Below are 22,292 nucleotides of genomic sequence, written 5' to 3' on the forward strand. Positions count from 1 at the left end.
ATCCATTCATGGGAAGGGCCTCGATTAGGAGGGCCTGGGACCAGCGCTCACCTTGACTCTTTCTTAAAACATGCTGCTGCTCCTCATTGTTGTAGCTGAGTTACCTGAAAATTGAAATGCACAGAAATCGCTTTGCAGGTAATGTAGATAAGATGGCAAATAGGACACTTTTACTTTAAATATCCAGGTGACAAGATTTGGACCAAACATTGAGTTTCAATTAGCTTCAGTCTCTGGGTTTTTTGTTTGCTTTTTTTTTTTTTTTTTTTTTTTTTTAGTACATTCACTATTTTTCCCCTACAGAGTGTTAAAATTCATAACGTTTTAACCAGTTTCTGCACTATTATAATTACACTATATTAATATTCTGTTAATATGCAGTGTGGAGGCAATTTGAAGGATCAAATTAAACTTTTTAAAAGTTGCATGATTGCACAATGTATACTGGCCACGTTTTCCTAGGAAAATGTGCTTATAAAAAAAAATAACGTTTTATAGAATCAAACCCCCAAATTAAAAGCATATTTTTAGGAATAAATTAGCACTTCTTGAGAAATCAAATTTTTACTTTGGCTGAGAGGTAAAAGGCAAAACAAACACAACAAAATCCAGGAATGGCTCAAATTCAAAGAAAGTCACCTCCCCCGGGAGTGATTTCACCATGTGAAGAAGGATGGTGCTTTAGCACAAGGGGGGCTAACTTCCCAGTTCTCTTTTGTGAAGGCCACAGATCATTTCACACACACACACACACACACACACACACACACACCTTTAAAGTTGCCAAGTTTAAACCTGTGTTTTCCTTATTTATTTCTCCAATTGAAACTCTGTCTGAGCAGCCTTACTTCCTCATTGCTGTCTTTTCCAGTGCTTTAGTCATGGTAGGGGGCGAAATTTCCATTACATTAATGAGATTTTCACAAGCAGATTAAAGATGAAATATGCCCTTCAGTCTTCTGCGATTTAACAGCCCTGCATTAGGAAGAAATCTCTGTATAAACTATCGACAAACACAATAGCCAGGGGGCAAAATTCCAGGGAGACAGAGTAGAACCTAATCACAAGGGTAACTTGACCTTTTTTTTTTTTCCCTCTCTCCTTCATCTGAAGCATTTTGAATTATTTCAAGAGAAACTTAGCAAAACTTCAGATGATTTGACTTCCACAGGATTAGGACTTAAATGCCAGAGCCCCTACCCCAAAGTTGTATCAACATCGTGATGGCGGGCAAAAATAAATTTTAGAATTCCTTTTCATTAATATGTATAGGAACCGACTAAGATAACTCTGCATTATGTCATTACTAGCTCAGAACCTCAATCTACAGTCACGGCATAAAAGGGGGTTCTGTTTGGTGGACCCTGAAGGCGTATGGGAGGCTGAGGTTTATCGGATTGTTGAGAAAAGAAGAATCACAGGAAATTGCTTCTGTTTCCTGTGGCTTCTGGTTCTCAAAGCACAAATGGAAGACGATGGGCTGGGGGTAACGCTGAGATCTGGGCCCACATCAGTTCTCAACCTGGTATTTCCAATAACACATTCCTCCAACAAATATTTATTGAGCATTTACTATATGCTGGGCACCGTTCCAGGCACTTGGAACACATCAGGGAACAGAATCAATAAAAATCTTTGCCTGTGTGGAATTTACATCCTCATGGGGAGGCAGACAATAAATCAGAAATAGTCTGTACGTAAAGTATAGTGTGTGCGAGGTGATGAGGGCCATGGGGAAAATCCAGCAGCCGAGGCCAAGGGAGTGGGGAGTTCAGAGGTGAGGAGGGTGTACTATAAATGGGGTGATCAGTCTCATTAAGGAGGTGACACTGGAAGGAGGACTTGAAGGAGGTCCAGTAATCTTGGCTTAGTGACCCCGTCCCAGATGAGAGCCAGGTGTCTCCAGCTACATCGTTCAGTCTCAGGAGTAGACTTTTCCTTTGAGGCACTGGTTCTGCACTGCTTCCGTGTGCTGCAGGGGCCGGGTCTCATGTGTCCCCCACCCGCACCCCGTCCATCCCATCTTGTGGGCACTCAGCCCCTGGTGACCATGCTGCAAGATGCGGGGAGCAATCTTTGCTTCTCCAGCCCTGCAGGCCTCCTCGACGAAAGGCTGTTACGAAGAATGGAATTTTACAGACAGCTCAGGGGAATCACGGAGGGTCCAAACCAGCAAAGAGCTTGTAATATGGACACTTGTGGTCTCTGTCAATGTTCTTTAGTCCCTTCCAGCATGGGAGTTACACATGGTCCACTTGTCCTTCGGAAGCTCCAAGCTCCCCCATGATGCTCTCTTCCCTATCTGATTCCCTAAAACATACTACAGCTGGGAAGCTGTTGCTGCTAGAAAGCCTAACTTTTGTTGTCTTAGCTTATGCCCGGGGGTCCTCCGGATATACCCAGGGCACCCCCTTCCCCACCATTGCATGCAGTCTCCTTTGTCCCTCTTCCACTTCTGTTTCATTCTGTTTCTTAAACACTGGTTCCTCATCATCTCCAGTGACTTCCTTCATCCTCCGCAAAGTCTCCATAGGTCAGGGTCTTTCACGTTGGCCTTTGTGAAGTCCTTAAGATTCTTTGTGTGGGGGTCACCAAAGATAATATGGCGTGGGGAAAGGGGCTGCCCTCCTCCTTCGGTTAGGCCTTTCTCAGATTCTTAAATCTTTAGACTTGTCTTCTTTGCCGGATGTCCTTATGGAGATGTCTTGGAGGTACTTGCATTACGTCTTGCCCCAAACAGAAACATCATCTCTTTCAAATTCTCCCAGAATCTCTCAAGCTAGAAATTTGAGTATTATCTGTTCCTCCTCTCTCTAATTCACCATCCACAAACTATCCCAAATTGTCTCTCAATCTAGCTCTTTCTCTCCATCTTCTTGGTGGCTGTCTGGGGCATACATAGGTGCCTTAGAGCATCCGGCGTCCCTCGTGGTTTTGCACCAGCCTAGGTGGTAGCAGAAGTCCTGTTGCAGTATACTCCCTGCTCCCTCCCTCACCCCTCCTGTATTATGTACATGGACATGCACCCATGCGCTCACACACTCACGCTTCCTGTGTACATGCACACACATGCACACACGCACACCCTTCCTGCACTATGTACATGCACACACAGGCATGCACACTCAGCCCCCTGTACTATGCACATGCACCCACACACACACGTGCACACACACCCCTCCTGTACTATATATATGCACATGCACACGCACATACATTCATCCCCCGGTACTATGTACGTGCACACACACGCGCGCACACACACACACCCCTCCTATACTATATACATGTACATGCACACGTGCACACACATTTCCCTGTACTATGTACATGCACACACACACACCCCTCCTGTACTATATACATGTACGTGCACACGGACACATACACTCATCCCCCTGTACTATGTACATACACACATGTGTCCCCCTGTACTATGTACATGCACACGTGTGTGTTTACACACTCAGCCCACACTCAGTGGCATTTGCCAACACATCATGATCTTCCTTGACCCTGGACCTCTGTAGCTCTCTCTCCTCTGGGATACACTTTTCTCTGTGCCGGGTTCCCTGTCTTTGTTTTGGACTCAGCTCATTTACCTGCGTGTGAAGCCTGCCCTGACCTCATTCTGTCACCACTATAGTTAAACCACTTGTTTCCCACTCACCCCACTTCAAATATTATCTCAGACACAGTGCACATGCCGTACTCTTCTTGTCTTGGCCCCAGTATACGAATGAATTCCTATATCCTAATGCCTGGACCAATGTTCTTTCTATAAACTCCATGCTTTCTACTGACATGATAAAGGAAATTACAATCTGCATATGGAATAGTTAGCATGTGCCCATATCATACAGGGTATTTTATTCTTATATACTCACATGTGCCAGCAATAGGGACTAAGATGTTTCGAAGGGGTCCTGTACGCCAGGGTGAATAAGAGTTCATTGAAGAGTGGCGGAAAAGTTCCACACGTTGAAAAGCTTGCTAACGTGGAGATGTCCTAGGGTTCCCCTTCCATCCTGTTTTGCTAAGACAAACTGGCAAAGCCAGGGGCCTTGAGCTTACTAGTTTTCTGTCATGTGGGGCCGTGAGGGAAGGAAGAGGGTGGTGCATTCCTTTGGGTGGCTTGCTTTTTATTTACAATGGTGTCCATGATGTGAAAGCTAATTTTTAAACAGCACTCCTTTCTGCATTCCAACAGCCACTCTTGGACGAAATCCAGTGGACATGTCTTACTCAGTGTTGCCTCTTCAGGGTTTAGCACAGTAACTGTGATATCATAAATAAGCATTGAGTTAATAGTGAATGAATAAGTCAGCTCAGCGGGGACTTGTGGGCAGATTTCCAAGTGGATAATTTTGCCTGCTTGCCTGCCTCCTTCCTTTCTTCCAATAGCTCTTGAGATTTGCCTGGGTTTCTGTCATTAGCAGCTCCCACCCCTACTTTGCACACATACACACACACTCACCTAAACTCCCATTGACTCTGAAGGAAGATTCCCAGCACTTTTCAGGCAGGAACCTCCCCTAGCAGTGTAGTGGGCAGAAACCCTCAGGGACGAGGTTGGGTCTGGGCTGGCACCAGAATAACTCTCTGCCTCATGTCTTCAAAGGATCCCAGGAAAAAAGAGTCTGGACTTTTCTCCAAATGTTAAAAATAGACTTTCATTTGAAATTCAAACATATTTTATTGTATCTGTCATTATTTTGACAAATATTTTAGACCTCAAAATTAGGGTTTAAAAATTTATCAAAGAGGCATCTGGGTGGCTCAGTGAGCTAAGCATCCGACTCTTGATTTCAGCTCAGGTCATGATCTCACAGTTCATGGGTTCAAGCCCCGCATTGGGCTCTGTGCTGGAACTGTGGAGCTTGCTTGGAATTCTCTCTCCCTCTCTCTCTCTGCCCCTCTCTCTGCCCCTCCCCCATGCATGCTGGCTCTCTTGCTCTCTCTTTCAAAATAAGTAAGCCTTAAAAAATGAATAAATAAAATGAATAAGAGTTTGTAAGACAGTATGCCAGTTTCAAGGCCAATTGTTGTAATGTCCAGAATCAGTCTTCAGTAATGTGGATGGAGCATAGACACTTTTATAAGGGCGGTGAAGAGAGACCACCCATTCAAATCCTGTCTCATCTTTACTCCTCTGTGTTTATTGTATTCTTGAATTTCAAATGTCCTCACAACCACACTATATATTCAGGCTCTTTCCAAAGGGCAGTGCCCGTATGCTCCATGTGGATTGCCAAGATCATAAAAATTAAGAACTAATTAAAGGCTAAAATTTTTTCTGCTTCTAGATAATGGAAACTCTTTCTGTCTTCCATCTCAAACAGGAACAGTTTACTTCTACCTTTTTGCATTCAGGGAGACTTTAAAATTGAGTCTTCCTTCATCATGTGTATGGGTGTGTGTGTGTGTGTGTGTGTGCGTGTAAGCATTAAACTCCTTAAAATTAGAAGTGCAAGGAGTCCTGTTATAATTGCCATTATATTATTGTACCAATCCAACCTACCTTTTAAAGTTTATAACAAAAGAATTGCTTTGACCATAGGTTGAAGAACACAACTACTCTACAAAAACTAGCAGGAATTATTATTATTATACAGAGAAACTACCCATTAACCTTCTTTTCTCTTCATGGCCAAAATCCAGGTCCGTAGGGTGGGAGGATTTTAATCCCGGGGACACAGTTAGACTTTTGAAATCTTTAATTTGGTGATATCTGCCATTACTGTGGATGGTAACACTTTCCAGATACACTGGGTTTGTAGGGATGATCCATTCCTATGAGTGACTAAGGATGCATTTTCTGGCCACCTTTCCTGGGCCCTGTGGCCTTAGTCTAGAGCCAGTTGAAGAACCAGAAGGTGGGGCTTTCACACTGTGTCTTGGGAGCTAGTGCTGTGATCAGAAACGTTGGCACTCACTGTATTTGGTGGATTGGCTCATTGCAAAAAGATGAAAAATTTTAAAAATGTGTTTTGGAGATTGGTTTTCCAAACTGTTTCATCCCGTGATGACACAACTAAGATTATCTTGCCTGTCTGCAGTTAGCAGTCTTATTTCTAGACGGGTGTTACTAAATCCTAAATCTTTACTTGCTTAACTCTTTGTATTTGTCTTTTTGGCAACTGGGCCCCCAGTCCATCTCCTTAAGACACATTTGTATTTTTATTGTTATTTTGCCTCAAACAAAAGTTGGCATTTGAAAGAATAAGATAAAAAACAAAATGTGCCCAGTAATTTGTACAAAGGATGTAATTTGTAGAAAGAAAGTAATTTGAAAGATGCGATGAAACCACTTTACCTCTCTGTTTGAAATCTTGGTGGGATTTAAATGCTGGCCCTTCCAGAAAAGTTCTCAAAAGGTTTTTTGTTTGTTTAACAAAACACCTTATTAAACTATAAGAGAACCTTCTTAGAAGAGAAGAGTTACATTTATGTTTTGTGAAATTTTTTTTTAATGTTTATTTTTTGACAGAGCGCTCAGTGGGGGAAAGGCGCAGGGGTGTGGTGGAGGGGAGGTGGCTAGGGGGTGGGAGGAAGATCAAAGCAGGCTCTGAGCTGACAGCAGTGAGCCCAATGCGGGGCTCGAACTCATCGACCATGAGATCATGACCTGAGCCGAAGTCAGACACTCAACTGACTGAGCCACCCCTGTAAAATAATTTAGAGTTCGGAGAACAAAACTACAAGAGATCAAGAACTTTTACAATCCTTACAAGGAGTTAGAGGCCCTGAACCCATTTTCAAGAATGAAGATGTTTTCCTTTTAACTAAGTAATATGAATAACATTAATCTATATTAACGCTTACATTTTACTTTTTAAAAATTCTTCTCAAAAATGAAAATTTCCTGTGGTGTTAGGTCATCTTACTATGAAGCCAGTATACTATCGTTGTGTATACATGATTCTGAGCCAGTACCTGCCACACTTCTGGAGTGGGAGGAGATACAAGCCAGGTCAGTTATATCGCAAATGAGACATTTACACCTGGTAATTTTATAATTCAAGGTAACAACAAAACCAAAAATATAAAGATTCTGAATTGACTACCCTTGAATTTGCCATGAGATTTTAGTACATGTTAAACTATATAATGCATTAGAAAATAACAAATTTTTCAAACCATGCACTATTTTGCATGAACTCACTTGAAATAATACAAGCATAGGATGTTTTAGTGTTGCTTCCATCTCTGCACAGAGTTCCCTTTTCTCCGTCTTTCTACTCATCTCTACAACTTGAAAGATGAGGAAGGGATATACAGAGAAGTTGTCACTTATGTGACATTCTCAGGTTGTTAACTCTGAGTCCAGTATGAAATCCACCAGGAAATATTGTATCATTGAAGTATGTTCTGTTTTAACTCTGTCTGTGGATCGTGTATGTGTGTGTGTGTGTGTGTGTGTGTGTGTGTGTGTGTGTGTTAATTCTGTAATAGAAGTTATGATTAAGGTACAGCCTGGTGCTGCCAGAGAAACCATTTGCTAGGCCCAACCCCTACTCTGTCTGGGGATGGATGCAGGAGAAAGTCAGATCCATTTCTCAACCACTTTTCCTCTGTCCACCCACAATCCCGTCACCAAAGTCCATCACCAAGTACAGTAGACCCTTGAACGACACAGGGGTTGGGGCACTGACCCTCCATGCAGTGGAAAATCTGTGCATAGCTTTTGTCTCTCCCAAAACTGAACTACGAATAGCCTAATGTTAACTAGAAGCCTTACCAAGAACATAAATAGTTGATTAGCACATATTTTGCAAATGTATTATTTACTGTATTCTTATGATAAGGTAAGCTAGAAAAAAAGAAAATGGTATTAAGAAAGTCATAAGGAAGAGAAAATAAATTTATAATAATGTACTGTAAAAAGTCTGCATATAAGTGGACCCATGCAGTTCAAACCCCTGCTGTTCAAATGCGCACTTTCATGGTTTTCTTTTTTTTTTTCTTTTTCTTTTTTTTTTTTTTTTTTTGGAGGGAGGAGAGGGTAACATCTTTATTGACATACACTTACTATACCTTGTGTGAGGCAAACATGTTAACCACTACACTAGGGAAACCCTACCTCATATACCATGTGATTCACCCATTTAAAGTATACAACTCAGGGGCACGTGGGTGGCTCAGTTGGTTAAGCATCTGACTTTGGCTCAGGTCATGATATCATGGCTCGTGGGTTCGAGCCCCACTTCGGGCTCTGTGATGACAGCTCGGAGCCTGGAGCCTGCTTCGGATTCTGTGCCTCCCTCTCTCTCTGCCCCTCCCCCACTCACGTTCTGTCTGTCTCTTTCTCTAAAATATAAATAAACATTAAGAAAAATTTAAAGTATACAACTCAGTGTATTTTGATATAAACACAGAGTTGTGCAACCATCCCCTCAATCAATTTTACAATGTTTTCATTAGAAAGAAAGAAACCCCATCTCCCAGTCTCTTTGCAGCCACAGGTAACCACTAGTCTACCTTCCTTCTTTCTTTCTTTCTTTTTTTTTTTTTTCTTCTTGAAAAGATTTTATTTTTAAGTAATTCCTGCACCCAACGTGGGGCTCGAACTTACAACCCCAAGATCAAGAGTCGCATGCTTTACCCACTGAGCCATCAAGGCACCCCTAGTGTACCTTGTTTCTATAGAGACCTGCCTATTTATTATGGGCATTCGTATAAATGGAATCATACAATCTGAGTCCTTTTGTGACTGCCTTCTTTCACTTAGCGTATTGTTTGGGTTCACCCACGTCGTAACAGGTGTCGGAACATCATTCCTTTCACTTTGAGGGGGAATGTGACGGAGCTCCAGTGCGTGGAGCATACCTCCAGCCAACGGGGTCAGAGTGGCACTGAGGGTGGTATCTTAAGTTAGTTTCCATTGTCTAATTGCAACATTGCGAGGCCCTTTGTCTGACATTTGCCTTCTTTTAAAGAACTTTGTCTTCCTCACACATAAAAGAAAATAGTTTTGTTACAGATTTGTGCCTTGAAACAGACAAGATTTGAATACCTGTCAGAAGGACTCCATTCATTTATTCCTTCTTTTTTTGTTTTAATTTTTTTAATGTTTATTTATTTTTTGAGAGAGAGCATGAGCAGGGGAGGGGCAGAGAGAGAGGGAGTCACAGAATCTGAAGCAGGCTCCAGGCTCCGAGCTGTCAGCACAGAGCCCGACAATGGGGCTCAAACTCACGAACCACAAGGTCATGACCTGAGCCGAAGTCGGACGCTCAACCGACTAAGCCACCTGGGCGCCCCTTCGTTTATTCTGTCTTAACCAGGAAGTGGACTTTTCCTTTTTATCTCTACCTAATTCTTAATATTCATAAACCAGAAAGAAGAGAATGCTGTTTTTTACCCAACGTGTTGAGTCCTTTTGATATTTCTCTGTGTAATTTTTTAGTTATATCAGAAAACTAGAAAATGGCTGGAATACTTGTATAAACCAGCATGGATTCAAACAATTGTGTTGTGAGGTCTTCGTGGAGATCCCTCCTACAGCAAGCATCACATACTGTTAGGAAGATTGATGGGTGCCAACAAAACCATTTGAATTATTTTATTTATCTAAAATTAAAGTGCATATAGAGATAAAGGGCCTATTTCAGCTCTGATAGTCTGAGGCTGCTGCCTTTTTCTGCTTCTGCCTAGCAATGCCGTTAGAAATCCGAACATAGGGTACTGCTAATGGAATCTGTGTCACGACAGTTGTACAACTTTCCAGCAATGGCCCATGTGTGACAGAATACACAAAACAAGAAGGCGTATGTCTCCTTTCAGATGAAAGGTTTGAAGGATTCTTGCAGTTTCTTGGAGACAAGCAATTTCAGTTTCTTAAATCAGCTTTAATGAAAATTAAGCTTTAATCCGTTATAAATTATTTTTTCCTCTCTCTTTTGCAGAAATATTTCTGGACAACTAAGAGATAGTACAGTTGACTCTTGAACAACATGGGTTTGAACCGTGTGGGTCCACTTATATGTGGATTTTTTTCAAGAAATATAGTGCAACACCATAAATGTATTTTCTCTTATGATTTTCTCAATAACATTTTCTTTTCTCCAGCTTACTTTATTGTAAAAAGACAGTATATAATACACATAACATACAAAATGTGTGTTAATTGACTGATTACACATAATATTAACATAATATCGGTAAGGCTTCCGGTCAAGTTTCTGAGGAGTCAGAACTTCCATGTGGATTTTTTACTGTGCATGGTGTCGGCACCCCTAAATCCTGTGTTGTTCAAGGATCAGCTGTTATAGATCGATAATATAAAGTCAAGATTCAAACTGAAAATGGAACTTATTTAAAATTGTTTAGCGGCTTATAGCCCATCCTCTACCAGAATAGGGGGCCTCCTTAACCTACATCCTCAGCAAATCCCTAAAAGTTAATAAATTATTGAATTCTGTTAAATGTATTCACCGGCTCAAGCCTAGGTTATGAACTCACCTGGTGGCCATGCAAAAAGATTTAGAATTGAACATTTCTAGTTTCTGAGAAGGCAGGGTTTCGGTTCTATTTCCTTCAGTTTTAAAACAAACTCACGAAGGGGCACCTGGGTGGCTCAGTCGGTTAAGTGTCCGACCGGCTCAGGTCATGATCTCGCAGTTTGTGGGTTCGAGCCTCACGCTGGGCTCTGTGCTGACAGCTCTGGAGCCTGCTTCAAATTCTGTGTCTCCCTCTTTCTCTGCCCCTCCCCTGCTTGTGCTCTGTCTCTCTCTCTCTCTCTCTCTCTCTCTCTCTGTCTCTCAAAAATAAACAAACATTTAAAAAATAATGAAATAAAATAAAATAAGATCGTGGCATCAAATAGTGGAGTGTTCGTGGGTTAAGATAACAGAGAAATGTAGCAAAGGGATGAATCAGAAAGAGTCCCCAGGCTTCAGTGAACCCAACCACCTGCAAGCCCCTAATGCAAGTTCCATCGTCTTGAGCATTCGTATATGAGATACACTACTTTCTGAGTCTTTATTTTCTTTTCCATCAAAGCAGGGGTGCTGTGTATGTGTGTCTCCATGTGTGTGTTTGTACATACCTACGTACATGGGTTTGTGTGGAGAGAGATCTGACTTGAGCGCCGTTCTACTGAAGACTGCGCGGTCCGCTTGTTACGCGTACCCCGTGCTGTGAAAAACTTGGCGGGAGCGCACTTTGTGGAAGCCTTTTACATCGGTGGCAAGGTTCTGTGTTATCTGAGAAACAGTAGAAACTGACAGAAAGACTGGTGTGTAAGGTATATGCACAGGGGAGCCATGTGGACATGGTGGTGAGGGTTGGGTCCCAAGTTTTTACATTTCCTGCTGTCCCTGGTTTTCAGTGGGCGTAATGGTAACATTTTCATTACGACAGTGGGGAGTTTACTTTCTTGATGTTAAGGAGCTGTCTGATTTAAAGACTTTAATTTTTAAAAAAAGGCTTTTTCATGTTCAGTTTTCAGAGAGAGAGAGACAGAGTGCGAGTGGGGAAGGGGCAGAAAGAGAGAGGGAGACACAGAATCCAAAGCGGGCTCCAGAGCTGTCAGCACAGAGCCCAACACAGGGCTCAAACCCACGAACCGTGAGATCATGACCTGAGCCGAAGTCAGACGCTTAACCAACTGAGCCACCCAGGCGCCCCTGATTTAAGGACTTTGTCTGCTGACCAGTGTGCTATGCTGGCAGAGTTTGAACGGAAATGAGAGGAGCTTCCACACCCACCTCGCGCCCGGTTGCTCAGATGGAAGCTGCTTACCTGTCTAGAAAGCTTGTGCTTTCTGAGTGGGAATCGGCGGAGAATCTGGCAGAAGGAGAGGGAGGCAGATAGATAGAAAGCACCAGTGTGCTTCCAAGGTTCACGAACCGCTTGAATAGCAGCTTTATTTGGAGAGCCGCGAACATTCGGGGTCGATAGACCACACGCGTGCATTTCATCTGAAGGGTTAGCAATTAGACTGCAGAGGAACTGCCTGCTCTTTACTGGGAGTGAAATAACGAAGCCAGAAGAAAGGATTCTGATTAGCTTCGTGAAGTCCATTGTGGCTTCCATTTTGCTGATGGTGACAGAAAAGCTTCCCTTCCCCCATTTTCCTTCGGGGTCTTTCTTCCCACAGCACTGAAGCCTCCGAGGCTGATGCAAGTAGCTGGTTGCCTCCATGGCCAGGCGGACAACAGAGAGACTTCTCCCACCTTCCTCTGTACCCCGAGGCTCCATGGGGAGCAGACAAGACGGGAATGCATGCCTGGTCCTGGCTCACCTTGCTGCAAACACATCTCAGTGGGGAAACAGCAACTTGGCTGGTTTGCTCTGGGCACCTCAGATATATTATTTGTTTCATCAGCCATCAATTTCCGGAGGCAAAGGCTTACAACACTGCTTGGAAAATGGAATCATGGAGAGACTGTGTGGTGGGACCCGGCCTTTTCGAGGCAGTTGCCTGGTCCTGGCATCCCCATCCTGTTTGTTCAGACCGGGAGAGTTTTGAGCGGCCCGGCTGAGAGAGCTGACATACAGCACCGTAATTTACACCATCTATCTCTTTCTGGAGCTTGGGCCTCTGGCAAATTGCATGTCTTTGTGTTGGATTAGTTTGGAATTTAATCATGCATTATTTTCCCTCCCAATTAAATTATTTATATATTTGATTAACGTTTTCACTGCGAGGAAGCCAAATGTTCAATGAAACCACAAATAAACACATGCCCATTGAATTTCAGGCCAGCTTCACATGGGATCATTCTGTCTGTGGAATGTTAAGAATTCACTCTGTATAGCCTTCTTAGCTACCTGGGATTTTGGTGAGCAAAATCCACCCCATCCTAGGATCACAATGCAGGAGGAGTCTGTCTGGCCTATGTCCCTCCCTTGTTTAGCCTAGGATCCTGGCTTTTTTCCTTCCCATGGCTTTTTCTTTTCCCTGCACTGAAACCTCCCTCCCTCTAATTTTACTTCCTCAGGCTTGAGAGCCAGCCTGACCAAGAAAGTCATGGCTCTGGGGCACCTGGGTGACTCAGTCGATTAAGCATCTGACTCCTGATTCTGGCTCAGGTCATGATCTCACAGTTCATGAGTTCGAGCCCCGCATCGGGCTCTGTACTGACAGCACAGGCCCTGCTTGGGATTCTTGCTCTCCCTCTTCCTTCCCCTCCCCTGCCCATACTCTTGCTCTCAAAATAAAGAAAACTTTTAAAAGAATGTCATGGGCTCTGCTAGTCCAAGGAAGAGACTGAAATCACCTAATCAGGGGTGAGCAGACCAATGGCCCACAGGTAAGGTCTGGCCCACTGCATGATTTTGCACAGCCCTTGAGCTAAGAATGGTTTTTACAGTTTTAAATGGTTGAAAAAAATATTTTTTAATGTTTTATTTGTTTTTGAGAGCAAGAGCACGGCAGGGGTGGGAGGTGGAACAGAGGATCTGAAGTGGGCTCTGTGCTGACAGCAGTGAGTCCGATACGGGGTTCGAACTCATGAACCATGAGATCACGACCTGAGCCGAAGTCAGGCGCTCAACCAACTGAGCCACCCAGGCGCCCCTTGAAAAAAATTTTAAGAATATTTCTTGACATGTGAACTGCTCAGTGTCAAGGATAAACAGCTGTACCTGTTCACTTACACGTTGTCTGTGGCCGTTCGCCTAAAACAGCGACAAAGTTTGAGTGCCTACAAACTTCTGACCACCAAAGCCTAAAATAGATTAGTGTCTGGCTTTTTACAGATAATGTTTGCTGACACCTGATCTCTGGTTCATCACCAAGATTTAACAGACAAGAAAACCAAGGTTCAAGTGGGAGAACTGAGCTGTCCAAAGGTACACAGCTCATCAGAAATTGATCTGGGAGGCATCTTCCGATGCCCACCCCGCACTCTTCCCACTGTAGCATAGGGTCCACCCTAAGATGAGCCCTCCTGTGGACACTCGCCACAGAGGCCTAAGCAGCTTGGGAAAGAAATGTAAATATTTAGGACCCATGGACATGTAAAATCTATGATTTCTTAGAATTTGAATTTTCACTTGAAATCTAGGGCCAGGAAATGTGTTCAGCTTAAAATGTATTTGAGCTGCCCACGTAGGCAGAAGGATGCATCCGTATTTCTGCAGAGTAATTGATTACGTCCTGTGCTCAGCACTTGGACCTGGGCCCTGCCGGCTGAGGTGGTAGGATCTCATTTCAAGAAAAATAACTTGTGGTCTCACTCCAAGTTTTCACTCGAGCAGTTTCAGCAAATTATAAAAGCATATGAGATGGAACTCAGGTCTCCTGTACAGGGACCAACAAGGAAAATACCCAAGATGCTAACCTTTGGGAAAGTGAGGTCGCCCCTACTTCCTGGTGCAGATTCTTCTGCGTCCCTCCCCATGTGGGGATCCAATGGCTGATCTCCATGGGATCCCCGGGTTAGAGATCGTCCCAGGGGCCAAGATCGATGAGAGTTGTTGAGGTATAAATAGAAAAGGGGATCTTTTAGTCACTGTGCTCTCCAGCTCCTTGTCAGTTCTCTCTTCCAGCTTTGCAGCGGGTCCCTCCACACCTTTGTAGACCGCTGCTGTGACTTCCCAGCCTTCTGGTTTAAACCTCTCCTTCAGAGCCTTCCGTCGCTTGGCATGCACTTGAGGGGGCTGCTGGGGTGTTGGCTTCTCCTCAGTTACCTCACCCAGAGGAACAGACCCCTTCCCTCTCCTCCTAGAGTCTCTGACTTCACTGGCCACCCTTGACGCCTCCCCTGTTGCTCATTCCAGCTCCCCGCCCCGAGTAAGGCCCGTTAACCTTAGTACTCTGTCCTTGGGGGCAGGCGTCCAAGTGCTGCTCTCTGGACGTACGTTCTGTCCAAGGTTGTATCCTGCAGTCGTGCTGCTGGTGATCTGACCCAGCACTCTGCATCCCAAGTGGGCCCAAGCTCGCCTACCTCAACGGCATCCTCCCAGCCCGTGGAAACTCTTACCTTCTTACTGCACCACGCAGTGGCAGTGCTGGAAGCTTCCTGTGTCTGCTAGACCCATCCACCCATCCTCTCCTGCCACGCATGTTCCTCACACTATTCTTCAAAGGCACCAGGTTCTGTCCCACAGGTCTCACTTTTCTGCCGTGCTGACCCTTTCTCCCCACCCCATTCCCGATCTGCACCTGGCTGGTCTCTGCCCCTCGCTTAGGTCCTGCCACGTCATTGAAGAAACTCACCCTGCTCTTTGGACACAGATTTGAGACCCCCTGTTAATTATTTTTAGAAAACCCTCTTACTTCCTTTCATAACACTGATCACAACTGTAATTATATGGTAATTTAAGCCATTATCTGCTTGGCTCCGGTAGACTGTCATTTCCTTAGGGCAGGAAGCATGTCTGTCTGATTCCCCGGCACAGGGCCTGGTGTGGAGTGGACCCCAGTACACACAGCCCCAGTAAACGCATGAGAGACCAGTAAAACGTTGCAATCACAGACCGTACAGGAAGCGTTTGTTAATTGATGAGAAAAAGCGTTTCTAGAAAACTTGAGACTCAGCTTAAATGCAGCATCCACTCAGAAAACTCTGATTTTCCAGCTCATGCTCAGGTAGCCCCACACGTCTCCCCTCGGAGACCTGGGAGTCTTGGGTAACAAGCACTCAGTTCTCTCCAGGAAGTGTACATGCAAAATAGAGTGAACTCACCTTGTATTCGCTCATTCCACCCAGCAGGGTAGAGCTCACGTCTGCATACCATTCAAATCCTTTTGAATTCTTGAGAGTGTGTTATCTTCAAGTAATAGAACCCTTTACTTGCAGTCATGTTGTATGGATACCAGGTGAAATGAAGCTGAGTTAGATCAGCAGGAGCATCAAGTTCAAGCTCTTCTGTCCAGTGAAAGTTCAGTGTGCACATGAGTCCGAATCAATTCAGCAAATATTTACCGAGGACCTGCCAGGTGCCAGGGACACTGATCAGTTGCTGAGAATAAGAAGCTAAAAGATGTGGATCCTGCCCTCCAGGAGGAGTCTCAGCCCTGGTTCTAATTCAGCTTTCCAGCTCAGCCTGCCCCTCTCCTCCTTCCTCCTTCCCCTCCTGTCTCCTTTTTCTTTTCGTGTACCTCAATCCAAGTAGCTTATTTCCAATGACTTGGGAGAAAGTGAACCAAGAGCAGTGTTCAGGGAATGGATTTGTGCGATCAGCAGCTGTTTCCCCTGGAAAGGAGAGTTTGCAGAGCCCTTGTGTGTTCCATGGGCTTAAAGGCTGGGCTCTGGCATACCTCAGGACAGTCCTGGCTGATAGGTGTGGGCCGCAAAGATGCGCTTGAAGCATAAATTTGAAGATTGCATGGTGTCCCCTGTCCAGCACCTCTGTTCTCCTCATACCCTCATATACATAACTTTTAAGAAATGCTAGTACTTAGGATAGTTGGCTTTTCAGAGGACACCCACGTCTGTGTGTCCTGGGTTGCTACACCCTTGGGGACCCAAGTGACTCCGTGTGGTTTCCTTGTGGCTTGCAGCGCTTCTGAGAGGACCCTGGTTGTCTCCCGCTGTGCTCTGCTCAGTCACCCACTCTCCTCGGTTCTTCCACCTTTCCGACAGCTGCTCAACTCTCCGACAGAGAGTTCACAGCAACTGCCTTTCTCTGCCCGCACCCATTTTTCAACTCCAGAAAGTGGGACCAACGTCATTTGTTCTAGCGGGCCGCCTCCTAGAGGAACGGAGAAAGGCCGACTGAGGGTGGCATCTTGCCCTCAGGCCCCCGGAGACCACTCATTCAGGAGCCGGAGCCTAAGCAAGAAAGTAATTAAGTGTTCTGTCACAGCACACAGTGCATGGAACCCAAAGGGAGTGTTCTCTCATTGAACAGATTCATTTGTGGGGGGTTTCCATGGATGTTTCAGAAAGGGCTTGCAAGAGCCTTAAATGAAGGCAAATAGGATGTGGGGTAACCAGAGAATAAAAGCAACAGGTTCCACCCAGGACCCAGCTTTCCTCACTAACCCATAACTGGACACTTAAATCACATCATCATCTTATTTAAATTGACTTAAATGGGATCCAAGTTGAGAACTTTCTCTGCCTCTGGTGCTTCCTTAGGTTTCCTGGGTCTTGGGGTGTGAATCCAGGGAGCCTAACATTATTTGAAAACTTTGAATTGATAAGGAGTTCAGGGAAATTTCTCTTCATATTAAAAACCAAGTTAATAGAATTACATAGAGCTGGAAAGAACCTTAGCACTTAGGGAAGTCATCCCTTTATTTTGTCCCTGAGGAAGGCTAAGATCCTGCGACTAAAGCATTTTGTTGCTCCCTGGTTCTCTTCGGTAGCTAGTTCGTTTGTCTGTGATTATTACCCAACGAGAAAAAAACCCACAAATTGGAACTAAAGTGTAGTTTGAAAAGGTGCTTTGGTTTTTTGCTGGCCCTTTATGCAGAATCAGGTGTGCACACACACACGTGTGCTCGTGTTCCCGTTCTCTGCAGTCTCGGCCACAGCGCTAACCCGGGACCCAGAGCGCGTGCGAGCTGGGGAGCACCCAGCTGCTCTGTCGACCATGAGACGCCCCACTTTGCAGAGGCCCGGTGAGGATGTGCGGGCTCACCTCATTTCACAACCCCCCCACCTTCAGAGGCATTTCTGGGACACCCAGCTTCCTCCGAATAGGGAGACTCCTGCTACTTAGAAATGAAGCGTGCACAGATTTATTTAAGAAACATACGAACTGACACAAAATCACTTGTATATAAAATTGTCTTATGTTCCTTAGGGCCTCCGGTTGGGGCACTTTCTGTGCCCCCTTCTGTAGCCTTCAGAAAGGAGTCCTGCATTGCTCTCTCCCTTTCTTTTTTTTCCAACCCCCAGCATATAAATAATGACCATATTCATGGTGAGAAGAAGGAATTCGTGTGCCGATGGTTGGATTGCTCGAGAGAGCAGAAGCCCTTCAAAGCCCAGTACATGCTGGTGGTGCACATGAGGAGACACACGGGGGAGAAGCCTCACAAATGCACTGTGAGTGTGCGGCACAGGCTGCTGGCTTGGGGCCATCTGGCACTAGTGCGTGTCAGGCTGGGGTTCAGGGTCACCCGTGGGCCTCTACATGCTATGCTGATGAACCGAGCTGAGGGGGGTGCGGCTGGGTGGCTGGAGGCACGGGGGTCTGTGTTGAATGCCGGTAGTTCTGAGAAGGGGTTCTGAAATGGGGGGGATTGCCAGAAGTGGAGAGCAACAGCCACGTTTTGGGGGACAGTAGAAGTCGTCTGCGCTGTCCAACAAGGTGGCCATGAGCCACATGTGCCTCTTGGGTGCTTTTGAGACTTGTCCAGAGCAACCAAGGAACTGATAATTTTTTAATTTAAAATTTTTTTTAATTTTTTAATGTTTATTTTTGAGAGAGAGAGAGAGGCGGGGGAGGGGCCGAGAGAGAGGGAGACCCAGAATCCAAAGGCAGGTTCCAGGCTCTGAGCCATCAGCACAGAGCCCAATGCAGGGCTTGAACTCACCGACCGTGAGATCATGACCTGAGCTGAAGTTGGACATTTAACCGACTGAGCCACCCCGGTGCCTCTTAATTTAATTTAATTTAATTTAATTTAATTTAATTTAAAGAACGGTAAATATAAAGTCAGCCTCTGCTGGCAAGCAGCTAGCACATCACATAGCACAGCTGTGCAGAGTGGCAAGTGGGCAGCAGTGGCTGGGATTCCCTGGCGGGCACTGGGTGGGAATGAGCATGTGACCACCACGCTGACCCCAGCACAAATGCCCATCACGCTGGAGGACTCGGAGGGCAGAAGGAGGTGCGAGCCTGGACTTGAAACACTTGAGTTCACTTTTAAAAGTATAACCCAGATGACTTGAGAGTTTTTCTTTGCCTTCCTAGTCTGTCCCCATGGCCTGGTATCGACCCGCAGGGTGGCTGGGACTCAGCCTCTTTCCCTGAGGTGCCTCCAAACACATGGGCACTGCTCAGCCCTGCACTTTACATCTTAAAGGCCCTTTACAAACATGATCAAATTCCGTGCCTTTGTATGGACACAAAGCCATATTAGTGAACTTTGTGCTGAATCTAAAATCAGTGGGAATTTGAGGAGATCAGTGAGCAGATAATGAAACCCATTGTGCACATTGAGTGGTCTATTAAAAAAAAAAAAAAAAAGACCTCCAGGACTTTTACTAGCCCTGAAAATGCAGTCTCTTGAACTGCACTGAGCCCCATCTGAATCCCAATAAATGCAGAGTTTAGTGGACTTTTGTTCCTCGGTTTTAAAAAGCTGCTGACCCTCCAGACGTCAGTCTTTCATCAACTCTGAGGGACTGTTGGGCATAAGCCGGGATTGTGTGGAGTAATGCAGATTTACCTGTTGTCCCCAGTTTGAAGGTTGCACAAAGGCCTACTCGAGACTAGAAAACTTGAAAACGCACTTGAGATCCCACACTGGAGAGAAACCGTACGTCTGTGAGCACGAAGGTTGCAACAAGGCTTTCTCAAATGCCTCCGATCGCGCCAAGCACCAAAACAGGACGCATTCCAATGAGGTGAGGCTCCTCCACGAGACATTCTTTGGGCCCAGAGCTCGTGGTGCAAACAAAGAGCCCTCGTGGGCAATGCACACGGAGGGGAGGCCCATCCCGTCTGATTTCCTGTCTGCCATCCCCAGCATGAGTGTGCACTGGCTGCGGCTGCAGGTGGGGGCCCGGAGCCTCAGAGGTAGGGGCTGAAAAGGGGCCTGGTTTGCCGCGGAATGCAGATCAGGAGGGAACTTCAAACCCCTGACTAGTCTCACGTTGTTCAGAACTGCCACCTACTGGTCAAACAGTCGGAGCATTTAACTGTGGCATTGATACCGCTTGCTCCGCCTGGAATAGCACGGATCCATGCAGAGGACGACCCTGTAAGCACCCAGGATAGATCAGAAGCAGTGTGCTGACAGCTGATAGCTTACTGCTAAGACAGCCACTTTTGTTTGCTTTCTCCAGGTGGTATCTTTAAATGCATTATATCCAAAAAGACTTTCACAGGGCAACCAGCCTTGGCTAAACAGGATTTCCAGACATTCTCAATTCCAGAGGATCTTGGGAGAGCTATTCTCAGCAAGCCAGAATGGTTGCTGGTCAGTCATTTAAGACAGCATATTGAATAAAAGCCGCATGGTTAATGGGTGGTTCCTGCTGTGTTGCTGTTATTTGTAGGTACTTATCCCCCCAAAATGTCAGAAGGAGCGTAAGAATGAAAATGATTCCAAACTATTTTGCTTATGTTTTTTTTTTTTTTAATTTTTATTCATTTTTGAGAGAGACAGAGCACAAGCAGGGAAGGGGCAGAGAGAGAGAGGGAGACACAGAAACCAAAGCAGGCTCCGGGTTCTGAACTGTCAGCACAAAGCCCGATATAAGGCTTGAACCCACGAACCGTGAGATCACGACCTGAGCCGAAGTCGGACACCCAACCGACTGAGCCACCCAGGTGCCCCTGTTTTGCCTCTGTTTTAAAAAGCATGTCTACCTGTAGGCCTCCAGCTTCTATTTGAAGGTCTAGCTCAAGTTCTGACTTGTCTGTGATGCCTTCTCTTGAATGAATCCAGAGATGAACAAAAAAGCTCTTCAGGTTTTGGGTAAAAATGCGATGGCTGGCCAGAATTTGTCAACAGGAGACATCGTTCTGCCCCACTAAGCACGTCATCAGTGCGGTTGCAGTGTGTGAGAGAGGAGCATTTGACCTTTCAGCTCAGGGACCATTGGCTTTTAAGGTCCTTGCCAAATGTCCCTTCAGCTTAAGGGACAGAGCAAAAACATCTCTGAAGAGATTAACGACACTTTTTTTTTTTTTTTAAGTTTATCTCTTTATTTTGAGAGAGAGGGAGAAAGAGTACGAGCAGGGGAACAGCAGAGAGAAAGGGACAGAGAGAATCCCATGCAGGCTCTGCAGTGTCAGCACAGAGTCCGATGCAAACCGCGAGATCATGACCTGAGCAGAAATCAAGAATCAGACGCTTAACCCCCTGAGCCACCCAAGCGTCCCCCACACTTTCTTAAAAGCACACTCACACTGAAGCTTATATGTGCAGGTTCACATGTGTGAACTCTTTTTGAAAGGGTCATGGTGGACTAAGGAGATTGCATCCTTTGGAATCTCATTATTAGTCAACTGTTTGAGGATGCTTTGGGGGAGATCCCACATACCCATATTTTCACGTCAAAAATGCTTTTACAGGGGCACCTGGGTGGCTCAGTCGGTTGGGCGTCCGACTCCGCTCAGGTCGTGATCTGCCGGTTCGTGGGTTCAAGCCCCGCATCGGGCTGTGTGCTGACAGCTCAGAGCCCAGAGCCTGCTTCGGATTCTGGGTCTCCCTCTCTCTCTCTGCCCCTCCCCTGCTCATGCTCTGTCTCTCTCTGTGTCTCTCAAATATAAACAAAGGAAAATATTTTAAAACATAATAAAAAAGCTTTTACTACCCGCATTTCTTGTAGTGTTACCTACTGTACTTGTTTTGTGAGAACCTCCAGGGAGTCTGGGCGAATCCATAGAGACAGAAAGCAGATGAGTGGTTGCCAGAGGCTGAGGGGAAGGGAATAGGGTAAGGATTTCTTTTGGGGATGATGAAAACATCCTAGAATTTGATTGATAGTAGTGACAGTTGCACAAGATTGCGGATGTACAAAATGCCACTGCACTGTGCAATTTCGAAGTGTTCTTTTAATGGTGTGTGAATTATATCTCAGTTTAAAATGTTTTAGGGAATGCGATTAACTTAGAATTAAATTAAAATACTTAACTGCATTCCATATATATATATATATATATATATATATATACGCACAATTATGACTAGAAATTTAGAAGGCATTCATTCCTATAGTATATAGGCCCAGGGCCCAGGGCCCACCCCTGTTCTTATGGAGAAATTGGGGCAGTGAGTGTGTTAAGATTAGTGGTATGCGCATGTACAAACATACTTACTCAGCTTTGTGTCTTTCTTATGGACCTAAAATATGTGCCCCGCAGTTTGCTATGCTTAAATGCATTACAGCTAAGCTTGTACACTTCTGTGAGGTAAAAAGTGCGATGCTGTATGAAAGTTTATCCATTAGGAGAGTAAGAGATACCTCGGTCAGTCCTCTCTTTCACCAGGGTGGAACAGTTTATCTAAAATAAATTTAAAATAGCCTTGAGCATGCAAGGCTTGGGCCTTCCGAATGATGGACATTTTCACATCCACCAAAATTAAGTTTGTCCAGGAAGTCTAGATTTGTGTCATAAGACGGTCCTAGATAATCCTAGATATCTTCTTTCACTTATTTGCTTTCTTATTTGTACTTTCATTCATTCGCTAAACAAATAGGGAGAGCTAG

The 22,292-nt window shown here is 45.0% G+C and overlaps 1 protein-coding gene across 6 annotated transcripts in view; it reads left to right on the forward strand.

Annotated features, from left to right (window-relative positions):
* Positions 1-22,292, forward strand: part of GLI3 (GLI family zinc finger 3) — a 280,783-nt gene that overhangs the window by 244,001 nt on the left and 14,490 nt on the right. For all 6 annotated transcript variants that reach the window (XM_045052197.1, XM_045052198.1, XM_011280298.4 and 3 more), the window contains 2 exons: positions 17,802-17,951; positions 19,314-19,478. In XM_045052197.1, coding sequence (XP_044908132.1) covers positions 17,802-17,951; positions 19,314-19,478 — 315 coding nt within the window. The remainder of the gene's footprint in view (positions 1-17,801; positions 17,952-19,313; positions 19,479-22,292) is intronic.

This window comes from Felis catus, chromosome A2 (genome assembly GCF_018350175.1).
Source record: "Felis catus isolate Fca126 chromosome A2, F.catus_Fca126_mat1.0, whole genome shotgun sequence".
Taxonomy (NCBI): Eukaryota; Metazoa; Chordata; class Mammalia; order Carnivora; family Felidae; genus Felis; species Felis catus.